Genomic DNA, 19,230 nt, shown 5'->3' with positions numbered 1-19,230 from the left:
GATGACTACATTTGACTAAGAGCATTAGGTGTCAGGGTAAGGGACTCTCTTACCTGTCTTGCGGTGGTGGTGATGATGATGGTGTCTGAGGTGTTGGTGGTGGGCGGAGATGTGGATGTGTTGGGCCAGGACGTCAGCAAGCCTGCCACCTGCCGCCCCGCTCCCCCCGCTGCGTGTGGAGGAAGAGGAGGAGGAGGCTGTGGAGGAGGTGGTGGTGGTGGTGGAGGAGGTGCCGTGGATGGCCCGGCTTATCCAGTGCTCCATGCTGATGCTCCCCTCCCGGCTGGAGGAGGTTCCGCCGCCGCCTCCTCCGTCCTCTTCTTCTCCTTCTCCTCCCTCTTCTTCATCGCCGTCGCCCTGACCCTCGCCCTCTGAGCCCGAGGAGGTGTCTGAGGAGGGAAATAAATAAGGATGATGGATGTGAAGGAGAATAATAAATAAAATGAAACAGAGCCCTGACACACCACAGTAATAGCAGTAAAAACTGTGGACAGATTTTATTAAACCACTGACAAATTATTGATCTTTTAATATAAATCTAGTGTAATTTAATGTGTATTGCTGTATAATCTGCTATATTTAGAGACAGACATAGTATGTTATATCTTACTCTATTGTCTCTAGCCTGGTAAGGTTTTAGCTCCCATCTGTTGGGAGTCGCCACAGGGGGGGAATGGAGTAAAGTTTATTTTTGAATTTGTGTGTGTGTGTCTGCGTGAGCATGCGCATGTGTGTGTGTGTGAGAGAGAGAGAGTGAGTGTGTGTTTGTGTTCACATGTTTTGCATGTGATTTCCATAATGCCTACAGCATTATGAGACTGATGGTGGTGATATGAATAACAACAGAAGCTGACCTAGTTCTCACACACACACACACAGGTGCTGAGTGATTGTGTGTGTGTGTGTGTGTGTGTGTGTGTGTGTGTGTGTGTGTGGCAGAAGCACAGTAAATGAGTCCAACAATCGCACAAACAAAGAGAACCAGACATTTTTGTCAGGAGACCAAAGTAAGAGTTGAAAGGCGAGCGAATACTAGACTCCTATTTATCAGATGAACAGAGACACTCAGCCCGTTACACTGAAATAACACGAGCACAAAATGTGCTTTGCATTCACCTAGTTTTAACTGTGAGAACCCTCTTGTAATGTGACTGAAAACGAAATTTGTGTTATTAAGTGGCTTACAATTCTGTGTTTTGTACATTAAATGCATTAATGAAACACCGTCCATTAGGCTGTTCCCATCCTGTAAACATTATTAAAAATAACAAGCCCAAACCCAAAATGCACCATCTACTTGTAGTTCCATTATATCAAAGAGAGGGCAGACATCTCTACAGCCGATATCTCAAACACTCAGGAACTCACACCAAACAATCTGAAATGACAAATAGCACTATAGGTAAGAGGAAAAATATATATTTTTGATTTTGGGGTGAACTGTCTCCTTAAAACTGTTTCCTTGTTTGGCCGCCGTTAACTTTTAAAAGGTGAGATTTCTTCATCGTCACGGATTACAACTGACATTTGTAGTTCAAAATGCCGCTAGACTGGACACGGCCTTAAAATGTTAACTACCCATGGTGCTTAGCTGACATGCATGTTGAGCAAATCTGTGCATCATCATCAGTAGGACCCTGTGGAGGCTACCAGTGACAAAACACAAACATGTTGAAAATAAGATGCTGCCGGGCAACCTGGGAATGTCATGAAATAAACACAAAAATACAATGAACAAAGAAAGGGAGTTTCTGACACAGAGCAGCTCCTCATAAAAAATGAATCTGAAAATATATTTGTTGAGAAATTGAGAAAATGCAGCACCCAAAAGCCAATAAAAAGCCCATCAGAGTCCTGCTTCACTTGTCATCTCTGCACGATACGACGTGCTGCTCGGCAACACGCGACTCTGCCGTCCTCAAATGAACCTCTCTGGCAGACAGACAGCCCTGTGTGTGTGTGTGTGTGTGTGTGTGTGTGTGTGTGTGTGTGCCTGCGTGCATGCGTGTGTGTGTGTGAGACTGCTTTTACTGCTCCCTCAGGACACAAGCTTTCTAAATCTGCAAGATGGATTGTGAGCGTTTGCGTGTGTCATGTGTGTGAGTGTGTGACTCCTTGCAGCTTGTTTACCTTCCATTGTGACAAATGGCAAAAATAAAAATGTACAAATCATGTGAATATTGTGAGTGCATGCAGTACCAGCCTGTTAAACACGCCTTTCCAGTACGCAAACAAGCTGCATATGAATGTGTTGTGTGTATGTAGGAAATATTTGTACATTCATGAAGGAACTGATGTCTGTTGCTGTTCATGCATGTGCATCTATGAATGTGTCTGTCATGTTCCTTTATAACCGTGAACACACACTGCAGTTTATTTGACTTTGTTTCACATACACCATCCTGCTGCCCCGAATACTTACTAGAGCACCAAATATGGATTGATGCGCCACTGAAATTAGTCCCCACAAATGCACAAATTCTGCCTGTTTGTTTGATAAAAAGTAGTGCTAAATAGTGCTAAGCTAAAAAATACTAAAACATGGATGCTTCACACATCTTCAACCCAGCAGCAAAGAAGATGTATACAGTCCACAAAGTTTTAAGGTGGACACCCAAAGGTAGTGTAGCTTACAGCTCGCCCAGTTTCCTTTGAAAGTATTTTGTAATCTTCACTGTCGAGCTCGCAGCAACTGATTTTCGACGTAAAAGTGTGTGCACAATACACAGATTCATTCCGGGTCAGGCATGCTTCAAACTCATGGTTTAAGTGGTACCAGGGTGAAATTGGAGCAGAATTGAGCAGGAGAAGAGGCGGTGCTCCAACTTTCAACTGGAATTACCACTTTGCAGATATATGCCTTGGCGCAACAGTGGTCTGGCGCTTACAGTTTACATCTACGTTTGCAAAACAATGGATGCTTCATACACATTATCCCATTAATGACCAGAAAAGTGTTTTGCAAAACATTATGGTGTCACAGTAAAGTTAACCTTTGACCTTTAAAACATAATATGTCATCACCTCATTATTTTATCTTATTAGACATTGGTGTAAAATGGTGTCATAATTAGCATAAAAATTCTTGAGTTATGGCCAAAAACATGTTTTGTGAGGTCACAGTGAACTTTGATCATTAAATTCAAATCAGTTCATTGTTGAGTCCAGATGGACGTTTGTGCCAAATTTAAAAAAATTCTCTCAAGGTGTTCTTGTGATATCATGTTGGCGAGAATGGAATGGACGTATTGACAGACATCCCAAAAACATAATGCCTCTAGCCATGGCTATCACTGGCTTGGAAGTATAAAATACAGAGTAATCACAGCCTTATCCTAATCCTTTAGAACTGTAACATGTTTCTTACAACATCTTCTCTTTAAGATTATTTCTTTTGTCATTTTTGCCTTTATTAGACAGGATAGAGTGCTAGCATGAAAGGGGGAGAGAGAGGGGATGACATGCAGCAAAGGGCCGCGAACTTGAAGCAAACCCGTGGCTGCCATGGCAAGGACAATCCTTTCGTACATGGGGCACCCGCTCTATCCATTGAGCCACCAAAAAAGCTCCTCTTTCAGCATCTTTCACCTCTCTGTCATTTTGTTATGGCAAAAGTAGGTCATGTGGACAAAGAGACAGATAAAGGGAAATTCTGTTTATACCTACATTGATTAAAGCTTCTGTTCTTGAGAGTTACAGATTTGGAAAGATTTAAGCTCGTAAAGTTGACTCAGATTTAATCTTACTGAATGCCACGCACATTTTTGAGATCATTTCCCAACATTTATTGAACAAAATGAAGTGCAAATTTGACCACCTCCATTTCTATCTAGTTTTAGTTGAGTGTTTTGGCTTGACCCATTAAAATTCCTTCATATTTAATCTTTTCCTGCTGTACGCTTCTTTGTGCTAAATAATGGCTATAGTTCAGTGGAGCTCTGTGAAGTTCGACCCCCACGGCCAGAGCTATAATGGACTCATTAACATCCTCATTAAACAACACCAGTGCCATTAAGACATGGATGACTGCCACCGTCATCCACCCTGGACAGATCCTGCTTTGCACGCCACAGGGAAGAAAATCAATAGAGCAATATGTCCGTTACAAATTTTAAGAGAAGTGACATTTATCTCGGGCATTTACATATGATAAATGTTCATCAGAGAAGCTGGCAGTGCATGCAGCAGGTTTCAGCAGATGCAGTAAATCTGTGACTGTTGGGTTACAGGAATGAGTCCTGCAGTTTTTCTCTCAACACTATCTTAAGAAATGTCATAAGGGTGTGGAGAGAGGAAAAAAGCAGGATTTTCAGGGTTGTTTCCACCTCTACACATGATAACTGGCAGCAGTGCAGCCAGGTCAAGGGGAAATACAAGCCCAGGAGCAACACCAAGTCCAAAACCATGAAAAACTTCCAAACTGATTCCTCATTGATTATAACTCTCTCCGTGCACATTCTCTGCAGGGTTTCTGTCCTTCAGCAAGTTTGAGCTGAGAAAATACTTAATCCTAGAAACTGTAACGTCATCTTTTGTAGGAAAGGACACTAGTAACTGACGTGGCAATATATCATGGTGCTTCCTCTCCCAATATATCATTAATGCATGACACATTTTGCAAAATTCAGATTATTGATTAATTGCAGACACTTAAAATCTGCAGTTGTTTGTGCAGGATCAGCTGTTAAGTTTCTGACTGTCTAACTTTGATTAATGAAAAAGTGTGCACATGTTGCTCCAAGTCAGACATAAGACAGTCAGACATTCAACTTCGTCACATTGTTCTCTTGTCTAAAATTTCAAGAAAACTGAATTCATATTTCAGGAAAAGGGAGTGGTTCCTTCTTTTGAGAATTCTTTTCTTCTTATTCTTGTTCCCTAGATAACTGCCTCTCTACAGTACATTTTGTACTTCAGTAATGTATTTGGCCAGTGCATCATGACATCTTATTGGATATTTGCTAAAATTTTGCAAGTAAATTAACTGAAGCATGTTAAAAGCTAACCATCACTATTCAATATCAAATTGACATGCTAACATTAGCTTGGTTTGGTGCACAGTTGTGGCTGGAAGCTGCTTAGACTGAAGAAAAATGAGTCACATCTGTCGACGTAGGCAGTGATTGGTTCCGTACCTGGTGGTGTGTAGGCGTCCATTGAGGTCTGGACCACCAGCGACCGTCGCTTTGAAGGCATCGGCACCGCCATTTTTCTCTCTTTGTGCTTGGCCAGGGCTGCCTGCACTGCCTCTGTGTGCACATCTGGAGACACACAAACAGAAGATTTCAACATCACACTCATCTGTCAGAATGTTCGAAATAACAGATACCAGAGTATCATAACTTTTATATGGTTGAAATATTTTAGCTAAATCCACAGTGCAGAGCTTTCCAGTATATTCAATATTAGTGATAGCCATCCCAAAGCTATGCCACCATGTTTTTTAATGAGTTTTCTCTGCTCACCAGAAAGCCATTGATTTCGTTTCATTTCTGTGCAGTAAGAAAATGATCTTGTAGATGCTTAAAACTTGAGATGGATAATCCACCATGTCTGCATTTGATTTTATCAGCTTTATCAGCAATAAGTGCAGTTATTGCTGCTGTATGATGCAGTGTGAGATGAATGGACCAGATGGACCAGACTGCACTGAAACTCAAGGCTGCACTGAGGGGGAAATACACATCTGGAAAGCTAATGGGGATCCTTAGTAAATTGTATCCATGATACATTATTTAATGCACACACACACACACACACACACACACACACACACACACACACGCACACAGATTTACAATATATATATACACATACATACATACATACATACATCTGCTGGACTAAACTACTGGAACTGTATAGAACATTCAGCAGCAAATAACAGCAAAATGCTGCTTACGAAGTGATGTTTCAATCAGTCTAATAATATTGTACAGAATATGATATCAGTTATGGGAGACAATTACCTAAAGGGACAGTTCAGCCCCAAAACAAAAACACATAATTTTTCTTTTCCCTGTAGGGCTATTTATCAGTCTAGATTATTTTGGCGTGAGCTGCAGTGTTAGAGATATCAGCTGTAGAGATGTATGCCTTCTCTTTAATGTAATGAAACTAGATGGGACTCAAAATTACACTTAAAAATTTCGATAACAATGTCTCTTTTTAGAAATCATGACCCGGTCACTCAAAATAATCCACGGACAATCTACATTGATAATTGGCACTACAGTTATGAGTAAAAATATATTTTAGATTGGGGATGATCTGTCCCTCTAAGCACATTTAACTAACAATACTTCTGTGTTTCAGATTTAATTGCAGGACTTTTACTATAATGGAGCATTTTTACATTGTGGTATACATTAACTTTTAGTTTTACTGGCTACATCTTTCACCACAGTTTACCATAAACATGGCAGGACTTACTGACTGGAAAAAGTGGATTTTTCAGGCACTAAAAATGTGGCATCCATTGTAAACACTGGGGAAGGCTTTTAAATAATAGAGAAATCATACAGTCCATCCAGCCAAAATACTAAGCAGAGAAACAGCAGCAGGACTATCAGCTGTATTTGTGCTGCAGTGTTCTCATTACAATGAGCGCCGTGTTCCCATTTATTCACTTTCAGTTTACATACACAAACATTCCCAGCTTGACAGCATCTCCCATGAGGCGCTGTGGTTTCCGAAATGGATTAAGTTTGGGAGCGTCGGCGAAGACGTTTTGTAAATTTGTGTTTCTAAGAGCGAGATAAAGCGCTGCAATGTAGCCACAGCTGGGTTTGTTTGAATGGTGTCCATTGCTGTCAGAAGGTAAACACTCAGGCTTTTGGACGCGATAATGACACAAGTAAGACATTTGTGAGTATGAATGGGGCTAAGAGATCTACGCTTGTTTGTGTGTGTGTGTGTGTGTGTGTGTGTGTGTGTGTGTGTGTGTGTGTGTGTGTGTGTGTGTGTGTGTGTGTGTTTACAGAGGAACGGAGGTGATTTAAATCTCAAGTGCACGTTTATTGTCTTATGGTTGACTGAGTGTAATGGCACAGTGTGTGAAAGTGAGTGTGCGCACAGCTTTTTAAGGTGCTCGCACAGCTTTTCTTTTTCAATTTAATGGGTTAAAAGGTTTTTACAGGATTTATTTTCTGTCAAAACAAACTCAAACAAACTCCTCAATAGCATGCAGGAATAGAATAATAAAGTAAGCCAGGTTTGTCCACTGCTCCAGGAACTCAAGCCTGTCTATTACTGGGCCATTGCATATCTTTATTGCTGACCCCAGATATAACCAAAGCAAATTCTTACAGATTAATTTCAAATGAGATGCCACTGAAAAGAATCTCCCTAAGTTAAAATCCTCAGTTAATCCGATATTAATCTTTACTGGACACCAGATGGAACAAAACCAAACAATGCATGTTGCAAGAGCTGTGACAGATTTGTCAGAGGCTTTTTCCACAGATCTGTGCCAAACACTGGATTTGCTGCAGCCCATTCTGCAGAGAAAAACTGAGAGTATCAAACAGGACACTGTGTCCTCGTCAGGATGGAGGGAATTGGAGTTGAGTGTGGAGGTGTTCACAGGTCCATAGTTTTGGATCAAATCCAAAAACAGACCTGTGGAAAACTTCTCTGAGACTCTTTTTCTTTTAATAAGACACTCGATCTGAAAGGACACTGAGGACTACAGCTAGATAAAAACTGGAAAGCACTAAAAAGTCCCACATGGTATTTTGGTAACAATTCTAAAGCTAAAAAAACAAATTCAAACGTGCTTCTTTGGCTCTGATGCAGCCGCCTCTCTATGTCACCTCTCACTCAATGTTTCCTCACTCAGTGTCCCGCTCCAATACATTCTCAACCGAAGTCTTCACATATCGCCACTTTGTCAGTGAACTTCCGAGTTTACATATTACCCAGGTATCCTTCTGTGTCTGCAGTTGACATTCCTGGATGCTGCTACTAACGCCATGATGTCAACAAAAGCCCATGGTTAGGATTAGGCAGCAGAAGCATGTGGTTAGATTTAGGAAATGGGAAGCGAACACCGACCTCTCAGGTGAAAGTTCAGACACATCCACCTTCCCTCCCGCCCATCCTATGGGCACCCTATATAGCGGCGGTTTAACCTGACACTGTCCAGCAGTGTATCACACTGCTGCGACAGGCTCTGTCCCCCTTATTTTTCGTCATGCATTATTGGTCATGTATGTCTATGTACTGCACATGCAAATATATTTCATATGACTGAATGGGAATTGTTTTTTTTTAATTAATGTTTCTGTCATAACTGCAATGGCGTTTCCATCCATATGTAAAGACATGCATTTCCTTGCATCGAACGCCAGGGCTGTACGCTGTTTACTGACCTGCCTATGCACATTTAACTTGGCATTTATATGAGTCAGACGTCAATCTATTTGTCGCATATGGTCACATATGAGTTTGGATACTTAGTTAAGAGGCATGCAGGAACAGCAAAGGCCTTTTTTAACTTGTTTTGGGTTTTTTTTTTTAAATGTATTCCATGCACCACAGGGTGAGTAATTAATAAACAAGAGATCATTTGGGAAGTGAGTATTCCTTAAAATACATCCAGTGTTTCTGTTACTCTGTACTTCTCTACAGATAGGTATTATTAATATGAGCTCCATGTTCTGAAGTAAAAAAGAGTTATAGCCGTTATAAAAGAAGGTTTCTACTTGATATGCAAATATATGCAGATAAGACCTCCAAATTATAATAACATCATAAACTATATTGGAAAGAAGTTGAAAAATTAAAAAATGTAACCATGTCTGACTTAAGTTATCACACATGACCCGGGATGTTAATGAGGTGAGTAATGAAGCTAATTAACATAGTGATTAACAAATATGTCTTTGTCAGCAGGTCAGATATAACACCTCTGTGTTTTGATGCAGTTCCACATTTTGTTCATCTGGTCTAAAAGACTAAATGTACTGCATGGTCAGGGACAACCCTCCTTACCTGATCTGTAACGTTCGTCTCTGGAGCCGGAAGACCGCCGGCGGTGATACCGTGAAGACGAGGATGGGGTGACCGGGGTTCTCCTTTCCTGCCCCATGGATGGATCCATTCCTGGAACAGAAAGGCTCATATTTAAACAGCATTCATATGTTTTTGACCTAAAAATCGATCCCGGGAAACACTTTTGTATTTTTGCATATTTCTTATGTATTCTGTATTTTTTTCTTCACATATATTTTGCTTTTTAATATGCCTCAACAGATAAATCATTGATCCACTACAGAAGTCTCTCACAGTTAGAGAGCTGAAATTGGAGGAAGAGACCTGCAGGTGTTCTACAAACAACAGGAGGTTGGTTATTGTAGTTTGTCTGCAGATTTGTTCCTTTTACCAACTCAGTCAGCAGCTGCAACAGCAGCAGCAGAGGCTGTGACTCACAGCTCATGGACACAATTAAGGTGCTTTCAAAACTGCGAGCGTCCCATTGCTGCAGTTTGTTTCAAAATTTGTACTCCTTCTCAGAGTATATGTGGAGTAACTCAGTGACATCTGAACACACAGACAAGGTACATACAGTATATCATTAGATTCAGTGTGACGTACATTTCTCAAGGATATCATTATCTGCAATGTCTGCAGAAATTTAATATCATAATGAAAGTAAAAACTCATAATAAGTCCAGAATGAAAAATCTAATGTTTTAAGTTTGACACAATAAAACCAAACTAACCAGCCTGACTCAGCAAAAATCTGGTGCATGTGAAAAAAAAGCCAACACACACACACACACACACACACATGCACGCGCACACGCGCACGCACACACACACACACACACACACACACACACACACACACATATACAAACACATACACACACACACACACACACACGTCTAGGAATTCTGACTTCCTTCAAGGAATTTGCTTCCTTCAAGGAAATCCAGTTTGTATTGGAAACAACTGCAGTTATTATGCCACTGTGCATTTTTGCAGTTATTCGAGACAACCACAACACATTTCTTTATTAATAATGTTCTTCTTTTTGGCAGTGTCACACACCAAGTACAGACTGTTCAAATCTAAGTTATTCATTGAGATGGAGTTGAATTCTGAGGTTGAGCAGATATAAACATGGTAAATGGAAAAAGAGAGAAAAATAATTCTATAAAACTATAAACCAAAAACTGCATGTAGAGTTGGTAATAAATATATTCACTAAAAACTCCCATAACAACATCAAACCTGCCCGGTGAAATACAGAAATTGAGGTCGATCCACACACCGGTACGCCTGCACAAACACACACACACATAGAGTAAAACAACCTCCCTACACACCAATCAATAAGTCTGATGATAATAACCACCCTGTTACTGACAGCTACGACCGCTCCGGAGCTGCTGATCTATGAGCATCCATCTCAGCTTCACACTTCCACCCTCGTCTGTCTTCATTAGAGCTCTCAGAGTATCGCCACTGCTCAGGAGAAAAGCTAAAAGTTGATTAGCCGACCATATAACGACTACCAGCCAGCGCCAGAACAAATGACAGGTCTGGGAAATACCTCGCCTCTCTGTTTCCTCTGGGGAGTCTGGACGGATGGATTCCCCCCTCCTGACTCGTTCTATTTCCTCTTTGAAAATGTCTTCTTTCTCTCTCCTTTCTTCCTACGCAACTTCTTTTGCCTGCAGACTTTATGTACCTATTTCTTTGTTTGTCCATATTAGTTACAGAAAACCTATGGAATATTTACAATTTGAGGCATTTCAGTGTCAGTCTGTCAGTCCACCACTTTAATCCAGACGTATTATCTTCATACCCGTTTGATGGACTGCTATGAAATTCTGTAGAGATATTCTTGGTTCCCAGAGGATAGATCCTAATGACTATGGTGACCCTTTGGCATTTCCTGTAACACCACCAGCGGGTCAGTATTTTCATTTATCCTATGAAATATCTCAGCATCTACTGGATGGATTGGCACAAAATTTGCTATAGACATTCATGGTTCCCAGAAGATCAATCCTAAAGACGTTGGTGATCCCACGACTTGTATCAGCATCTTAAGGGTTAAACTTTCAGTTTGTTGAATACTGTCCAGCAGGGATGAGCATGATTTAAAAAATTAAGATACTACTACCAATACTACTGCCCTTAAAATGACACCAATACCAATAGAGTACTTCATTTGATACCCATAATGTGAATAAAGTGGCATGTAGTACTGCCATACTTTCAAACGCTTCAGTGGCTTTTTGACTTGCTGAACTGCTTACTCTGTCAAACCCATCATGTTCAACTTCACCAGTAGTGTGAGTGCCATGTTGGGGGACAGCTGTAAGAGCCTGTCCGGCCGTACATATACAGTGACAGTACTATCGGTTAGTAATACACTGCCCTGTTATTAACATGTTTAAAAAGTTTGTTGCAACTGTTTTAATGGTTTAACAGTGCTGGATGTTAGCTTGTGCTAAACTTGCAGATGCTAAACTGAGGAGAGCAGCTCCGGAGATGGCTGTAACAGAGAGTTTGCTGATCCTTAGTTAGTGTCCATTTCTATGTTGTGCTCTGCTGAGGGAGCAGCATTACTAGATGATAAAAACAGGATCAATAAGATAATAAGAAAGGCTGGCTCAGTGATTGGCCTTACTCCAGACTCACTTGAGGGGACTGTGGCCAAGAGAACAAGGGCCAAACTAAAAGCAGTTCAGTATTTTAAAAGGCATACATTTCACTGTGTTTTTACCAGACTCAGAAGCTCATTTAGTGAGCGACTCAGGAGGCCTTATTGTTCTTCTGAACAACTCAGAAGTTCTTCTGTTCCAGCAGCTGTCACATCTTTTTAATGAACCCTTTTAGATGTGGTCTCAGCCTTTGATTATGTCTCAGATGGCTTTTTATGGTGTTATTTATTTGCTGTATTTGTATTTATTTATTGTGAACTGTGAATGTACTGTGTACATTGTTTGTTGTCTGCACAAGTTTTTCCTGGTGGCTAATTTGTTTCCTCACTGGGGATTTTTAAAGCTCTCTAATCTAATCTAACCTAATCCTACAGGGAGTTGGGATGATCAGATGCCCAAAAACAATCAAATGCAAGTATCATTTGACTGGAGACGTTTCAATATTACGTGGTATTATTTCTGTCAATACCTTAAAGGTATTTAAGGTACTTAAGTATAATGGTGAACATGGCAAACATGACACAGTCCCCATTTAACATCAGCAAGCTAGCATCTCGGCCTTTAGCTCAAGCACTTCTGTGCCTGAGAACAGAGTTACAGAGCTGGTGACAGGGCTGTAGACTCTGGTCCATGGCTGTCTTCTTTGCTTGTGCAGGACATCTACAGAAAATCAAGTTTGTTTTTTTAACTTTCTGAATCACCACCAATCTTTAGACCTGTCAATAAAAAATAAGTGCAATGTCACAGACTGTGTGCATCAGCGAGGGTTTCCCAGAGCACCAGAGCAGCTGACATTATGCACAGCTGTGGATATCCATAGCACCCGCATCATTTATTCATCACATGTACCTGTAAACCATCATTGGCAGTGAATATACCTGAATCATCACTAAACCTAAGAAAGCCAGCAGTCATCTTTAAAATCTGCTTCACAATGAGGAAGAAAAACATGCTGATCTCTAATGTGATTTTTATGATAAAAATATATAAATGTCTCAAAAAGGCATTTAGAAGTTCACTGTAGACTATAAACATCACTGAATCTGGATAACAACCTCAACTATGAATGTTATTTTTTTATTAGATTACATGTATCACTTTATTTTTCCATGTCCACCTTATGATATCACATGGGAGCGGCTCTACAGAACCACATGGACATCTGGTCTGAATTATGGTTGAGGTGCACACATTCTTACCACACATTACCAGATAATATACAGGAAATGGGGTATGTATGGTTTTTGTGCATACCCTTCATTTATACATCTCGCCCCTAGTGCGGCTAATCCAGAGATTACAAGTAATTCCACTGAATCTGGCTTCAGATGCCCTGCTAGATATGAGCATCGGGCAAAAAACATGAGTATGAACTGAGTAAGTAGAACAAAGAGATGAACAGTTAAACATATTCACATGTAGCTCTACCTGCAAAAATCCTTCATGCAGTTTGACTCATACCTTCAAGTATTCTTTGTTTTAAAATCCCAAGGTGTCACATGGGTATGATTTGTAACATACCAAGACAGCGACTGCTGGGAAATACAACCAGGAAGTTGACGTTCAATTAATAAATCATCCATGTGACATCATGTTAATTCCCCAGCTACACCCCATCCATCTGATTCTCCTCACAACAAACACTCCAAACACGGTCACACAGTGAAAACTTAAAGGAAATCAATGCAGGCTTCTCATTCATTCCCTTTCTGTCAGCCACTGCAGGTAGAAAGACCCCTAATCCAATAAAGAACTGAGACGGATGAAGTGGACAACCCTGACACCAACAGCACCTCAACTACCCTGCAAAGTAAAAGCAAACACTCACGGACTGTAGCTCCTGGATGTATTATCATGCTGAAAACAAACTTGCCTTACTCCACATACCTGATTAAACACAAATAAAAAGAAACTTCATTGCAATGCGGTAAAAATAAAAGTTACTATAGATTGAATCACAGTGTTTGTTTACAATAACTTCTGGGTAGAAATCACCCATAACACATACACAAAATTAAATGGCACTAAGCAAATTCAGCCTAAACTGGTTAGTTTTTAGCCAAGGTAAAAAAAAAAACAAAAAAAAAACAATATTATGAATATTATGTTAATGATATATTTAGATAATTTCATATTATTTAATTTCACAGCTTTACCTTGCCATTAGAGAGGCTTTCCGGCAGGGAACTAAAGCCCTCATCTGAAAGCCACAAGACTTCATTGACATAAAAAATCATTTCACTTTGCAAAATACAAAAGCTTCTGGTTAACCATTGCCTTGATCAGCTAGGTAAAGCAGAGAAAATATTCAAAATATAGCATACACTAAAGATGATTTAATCTGTATAAGTTGGCTAAAATGCATTTTGCTGCGGTCTCCATCCAGAGCAATACATTAGCTTCTGTGCCAATAGATTTGGTTTTCAAAAAACGCAAGCGATGCAACACAGCACATAAACTAAGCACAGCAGAAACAACAGATAGGTCAGACCATTGTGTTTACCTATATATCTTTAAATGTTACAGTTATGGATGAAAATGACAAAAGAAATACCTTTCAACAAATTTGCAGATTTCACAGATGGGAAAAATGATAGCAAGTTGTCTACTAGGAAGTGATTGTTGATATTAGCGCAATGTCACAGTGATTCAGTCTACTCTAAAATACAAAAAATATACACAAAAGAATTTAAAATTCATGTCTATTTTTAAAATTGTTGTAAAAAGATAACATACCATAAATAAATGATATTTATATACAACATATAATACCATGAGCTCACATAATCAGCTCTTTTAAAACAGTAATCTTAATGAAGTTGATAATATATTGAATTTATAGATTAAAACAACAAATGTACAGTGAGCAGAAATGAAAACTTGCAGTTCCAGTGCCACTTCCAGTTGCCTGGCAGCTTTACACTTAACAATAAACCATATCTTCCGTTTAAAGTGTCTCAGCTGTTCTTGGTGTATAATTTAAAATTTGTGATGTGCTCTCAGATCAAAGAAAAGTGAAGAAAATCCAGCTAACAAAAGGCCTAAATTAATCATTAATTAATCATTAAAAGGTTCACACTGCACGGCTCAAAGCCTGCTCTGAATAAGAGATGAACTCAAGTATTCCCACTGGGATGGTCCATAAATGCTGAACAGTGGAAGAGGTGGCTGATCTCATTTGCAAGAAGTTTGATTCTCATCTAATCAAGATGTACTTTTCAGGTTCACACTGACTTATTATAAACTAACCAAGAATTTTAATATGAAGTAACTCATTCATTTAACAGGTTTGGGCACTTTGAAGTCTGCATCATCAAGCTTGCACAAATCATCTGAAATGTTTCAATGCAAGTACCAATAAAAGACCTGAGCTTTGGTATGGATACTAAAACAATACTTTTATCAATATCACAAAACCTCTTGAACTTTGTAAGAGAGCCAAGATTATGATCAAACATATAATATTGTATATATTGTATAACTCCATAGCTAGCCAAAGTCATACAGTTTATTTAAGTTGTTCAAAGATTACAAACAAAACAGTTCATTATGAACATTACTAGAGTTTGGATCTCTATTAGAAATATTTACAGACAAGAAAGATTGGGGTGAAAAAGTTTATTATGTTCAACTCACTCCATAAAATATACGAAACATAATATTTTTTTAAAAAAAGTTTCATTTCCTAAAGTGATGGAAAACCCCATAACTCCTGTGTCACTGAATGCAGATGTTTCACAACATAATGTGTCAAGCTTTTAATCTGTATGTGTAAGCATTACACAGTGCACTATGACACATTTCTGTGGCTTGTCTGCTTTGTGTTCTCACCCCAAATAACCTGTACCTGTTTACCTGAAAAGAGAATAATTCAAGTTTCCAGGAGGTGGTGGTCTATATTTGTTCGTTTGTTTACACAGAATATGAATTTACAACTCACACCCTGGGCAGAGACTCAAATGAACATCTACACATAAACTCTTTTTATTACCAATGATTTGTATTATTATTCCAACAATTATATTTACAAATGTATTCTACAGCTCAGTATAATTTTAATTTTTACAAATTATTTAAGCTGAATTTCTGAGTGTCTAGAGAGGTCTACCACAGCCAAGTAACATAAAAGTTCAGAGAGTGCACAGGAGTTTTTCCTGGCATTGTTACAGAACATATTCACAGCTAAGACAGAAATATATACAGAAGAAGTGGGGCGTTTATAATCCGATATTGTTACTTTAGTATCAACAAATTTTGCAATGTTCACAAACCGATGACGATACTTCCAGCCAGACAATTTGCTTGTTATTACTGGCGGGATCCAGTGGCTTCAAATGTAAGCTGGAAGATTTTTGTGATGACAGACATGTCACACATAAACCAGCTACAGTTTGTTTCTTCTTCTTTTTATTTCCTGTTAGATAAGAATCACTATGAATCACAGTATTAGTGCCAAGTCACTGAGCAGCCACTGTGCAGGTGTCATTGATTCTGAACAAGCACTGCCAAGATCAACTGCAAAGTGACATGAGGAAGTAACCTTTTTATATAGGTAAATGTGCATATTCATGGCTTTCATTATCTGTTTAATATGCGGATAAGTTCAATAATGCTAATGCTAAGAGTCAATGAGTTTGCCAGAAACATCTGCAAATAAAAAGAAACCATGTTATTTTATGGGTCTAGTTTCCTAATAATACCAAACAGTTTTCAAGTCTTTAATATGGCACTACACTGTAAAAAGAAGCTATTTGTTTCCATTTAAAACAGTTGGTGTCCTGGCTGCTGTAAAAAATATTGTTGAATGAATTTGAGGAGTTGATGTCATTTTGTAATGATTCAATTTGCTTTGCTTTAAGGAAGCCCAGGCACTAACTTTTTGAAGAAAAAGGTTTCTTTTTACAGTGTACTTGTAGGAAAGATTTAAAGTTCAATAGGAATAATGATTATTAATTAACTATTAAATTATCTGCTAGTATAACTGACACATTAAAGGCAGCTGACAAGCAAAAAATGGATATTTGTTTAGACAACAAGAAAAAATTATTTTCCAAATGTCTAAATGATGAATGAATGCAAAAGTGAGGTTTAAAGGGAGTCTCTAATTTCAAAGAAATTACTATAATTACTTCCAAATCTCGGTCATTCTTTTCATTTGACATCTTTGAAGTTATTAGGGAACTATTCACTGACCCATAAAATCAACCATTATCACGTTGATTTCTTATAAAGTCCTGAAGGTAACAAACTAAAGATGTTTGACTTCATCCATGTAAGACTGTGTATATTTACCTCACAACATTTCAAAGAGAAATACTGTCCTCTTTTATCCACTTCTATATTTAAAATGTATGAACAATACATTTTCATAGACAAAAGAATACAGTAAATTAATAAATTTTACACACTTTTCATATCCCCAATAGTAAGAGCAGTTACACCCCCATCAATAGTTAAATTCTTAAAGCACTTTTACTTTTTTTTAGTTAACTATATGTTAGTGGTGAGGTTAGCTAACTAACCTCATTAACTTCAGTCTACTTGAGCTCACACAACTCAGCAGCAGCTCCTTCTGAAAGCCAAAGTCCAGCATAGAGTGGCTGAGTGAATGTGGTCTGGACTCTGTGGAGGAGAGTCATGGTTTCAGAGATGCTGTAGAAGGACAGAATACCTGCACCATGATCCAGGTACACTCCTAACCTTGAGGCCCATTTATCTGTATCCTTTCCATTAATATCTGGGATGGCAGTTTTTGCATTGTTATGTCTAAATTCTAAACTATTCATGTAACAATCCAATGCCCAGGACTTATCATTGAGTCCAAACATGCATTTAGCCATGTCCCCTTCTCTGCTGATATGTTTGTATGCAACTGCTAGCAGAACTCCTCTCCCGCTCCTCTCCACTTCCCAGTAGCAGCGCCCAGTCAGACTCTCTCGACTCAGGACCTGCCAGGAACTTTGAAACCTTTCTGGATGAACAAAATACTTCTGTTCTTCTCTCATGTATGCTGCCTTTCTGTTCCCCTTGGATATTGACAGATGTGTGTTTGCAGTGTTTGGATCCAGAGTTACTTGGCGTGCGTACTGTAAGAAGTCCACTCTGGTCGTGGGCTCTGCTAGTGGATTTGGTGGTGAAACATCTGCTTCAGTTACTGTCTTTGAGATCTTTACATATTCTTCACGAAGAACCTCCTGCAGTTTATCTTTGGCCTCTGACAGAGCCACTGTAACCTTCTCAAAGTATCGCAGTCTGCGGACTTTGAAACTAGGTGGGACTTTAGACTCACTGAGACGTGCCAAAGAGGGGTAATTTAATAAAAAATGAGTGTGATCCTCAGTGTGTGAGAGCTTCTTCAGCTCAGTGTCTCTCCTCTTCAGCTCAGTGATCTCCTGCTCCAGCTTCTCCCGAACTTTTCTGTACCGCCCCACTTCGGTTGTCTGCCGAGATTTAACCTTCTCCCTAACATCAGAAATTCTTCTCTCAATGATACTGATTAGCTCGGTGAGGGTCTTCTCAGTGTTCCTAAGTGCATTTTCGGCAGAGTTATTAACGGCATCTTCTTCCTGTTGAAACAACTTCACATCTTTCTCTTTGTCCTGGATCCTCTGCTGGATTTTTTTCAGAGTCACCCAAAGTTCTCTCTGCTTCTCAGTTCTTTCTGCTGCAGCTGAGACTTTGTTATGGCCTTTGTGGTCATCCTTCGAACAGAGATAACAGATGCAACGCTGATCAGTGCGACAGAACAACTTCATCACTTCTTGGTGACGGGAGCAGATGTTCTCCTGAAGCTTTGCAGTTGCTTCCACCAGCTTATGTTTCCTTAAGGGAGCTACGTCATAGTGAGACTGGAGGTGTCTCTCGCAATAAGAAGCCAGACACTGCAGACAGGATTTAAAGGCTTTCATCTTGCACACATCACAGGCCACATCTTCAGGTCCAGCATAGCACTGACTGACAGGAGCAGCTTGGACTCTGGTCTTCTTCAGTTCCTCCACTACGACTGCCAACATGTTATTTTTCACCACAGCAGGCCTCGGGTTGAAGATCTGCCTGCACTGAGGGCAGCTGTAGATCCTCCGATGATCGTCTTGATCTAAGTGGTCCTTAATACAGTGCATGCAGTAGCTGTGACCACAAGGAATAGTCACCGGATCCCTCAGTAGATCCAGACAGATTGGGCAGCAGAATTTTGCCTGATCAAGTTGAATCCCTTGTGCCATGTTGCCTTTTGACATGAGCAGGTGTCTGCTAACTGAAAGATAAGAAATGACTAAAGGAGTTTGTCTTCATCTAAATATGTAGGACAGGGAGGGCTTTGCAGGCTTTCCTTCATTCCTAAAAGAGGAGTGGCTTCCTGGTTCTCGTAAAGTCTGATTATTCAGGTTTGAGACGTTATGATAATAGCAGGAACAACAGCTGATTCATTATATAATAATGAATATGAAAACTTTTTTGTACAGGATATGTTAAGTGTAGGTGTTTGACAAAAAGTGTTATTTTAGGTTAAAGATTAGATTGAATTTGTTTAGGTGTAAGTTAATTTCA

General features: G+C 39.5%; 2 protein-coding genes across 9 annotated transcripts in view; both read right to left on the bottom strand.

Moving 5' to 3' along the window:
- Positions 1-19,230, bottom strand: part of LOC121951317 (disco-interacting protein 2 homolog C) — a 224,121-nt gene that overhangs the window by 86,861 nt on the left and 118,030 nt on the right. For all 8 annotated transcript variants that reach the window (XM_088085027.1, XM_088085029.1, XM_088085028.1 and 5 more), the window contains exons 3-5: positions 8,995-9,105; positions 5,136-5,261; positions 54-389 (exon numbers count right to left, since the gene is read on the bottom strand). In XM_088085027.1, the coding sequence (XP_087941153.1) occupies positions 54-389; positions 5,136-5,261; positions 8,995-9,105 (573 nt within the window). The remainder of the gene's footprint in view (positions 1-53; positions 390-5,135; positions 5,262-8,994; positions 9,106-19,230) is intronic.
- LOC121951316 (tripartite motif-containing protein 16-like) lies at positions 15,286-18,932 on the bottom strand. Its single transcript, XM_042497593.2, has one exon. It carries the CDS (start codon positions 18,918-18,920, stop codon positions 17,220-17,222), a length of 1,701 nt encoding a protein of 566 aa, XP_042353527.2. The 5' UTR covers positions 18,921-18,932; the 3' UTR covers positions 15,286-17,219.

This window comes from Plectropomus leopardus, chromosome 12, assembly GCF_026936395.1.
Source record: "Plectropomus leopardus strain MGB_pleo_1.0 chromosome 12, ASM2693639v1, whole genome shotgun sequence".
NCBI lineage: Eukaryota > Metazoa > Chordata > Actinopteri > Perciformes > Serranidae > Plectropomus > Plectropomus leopardus.
This window is presented reverse-complemented; position numbering and strand designations above follow the sequence as displayed.

Coding starts and splice junctions, on each gene's coding strand:
- LOC121951316 (XM_042497593.2), bottom strand. CDS start 18,920: ATGTCAAAAGGCAACATGGCACAAGGGATTCAACTTGATCAGGCAAAA.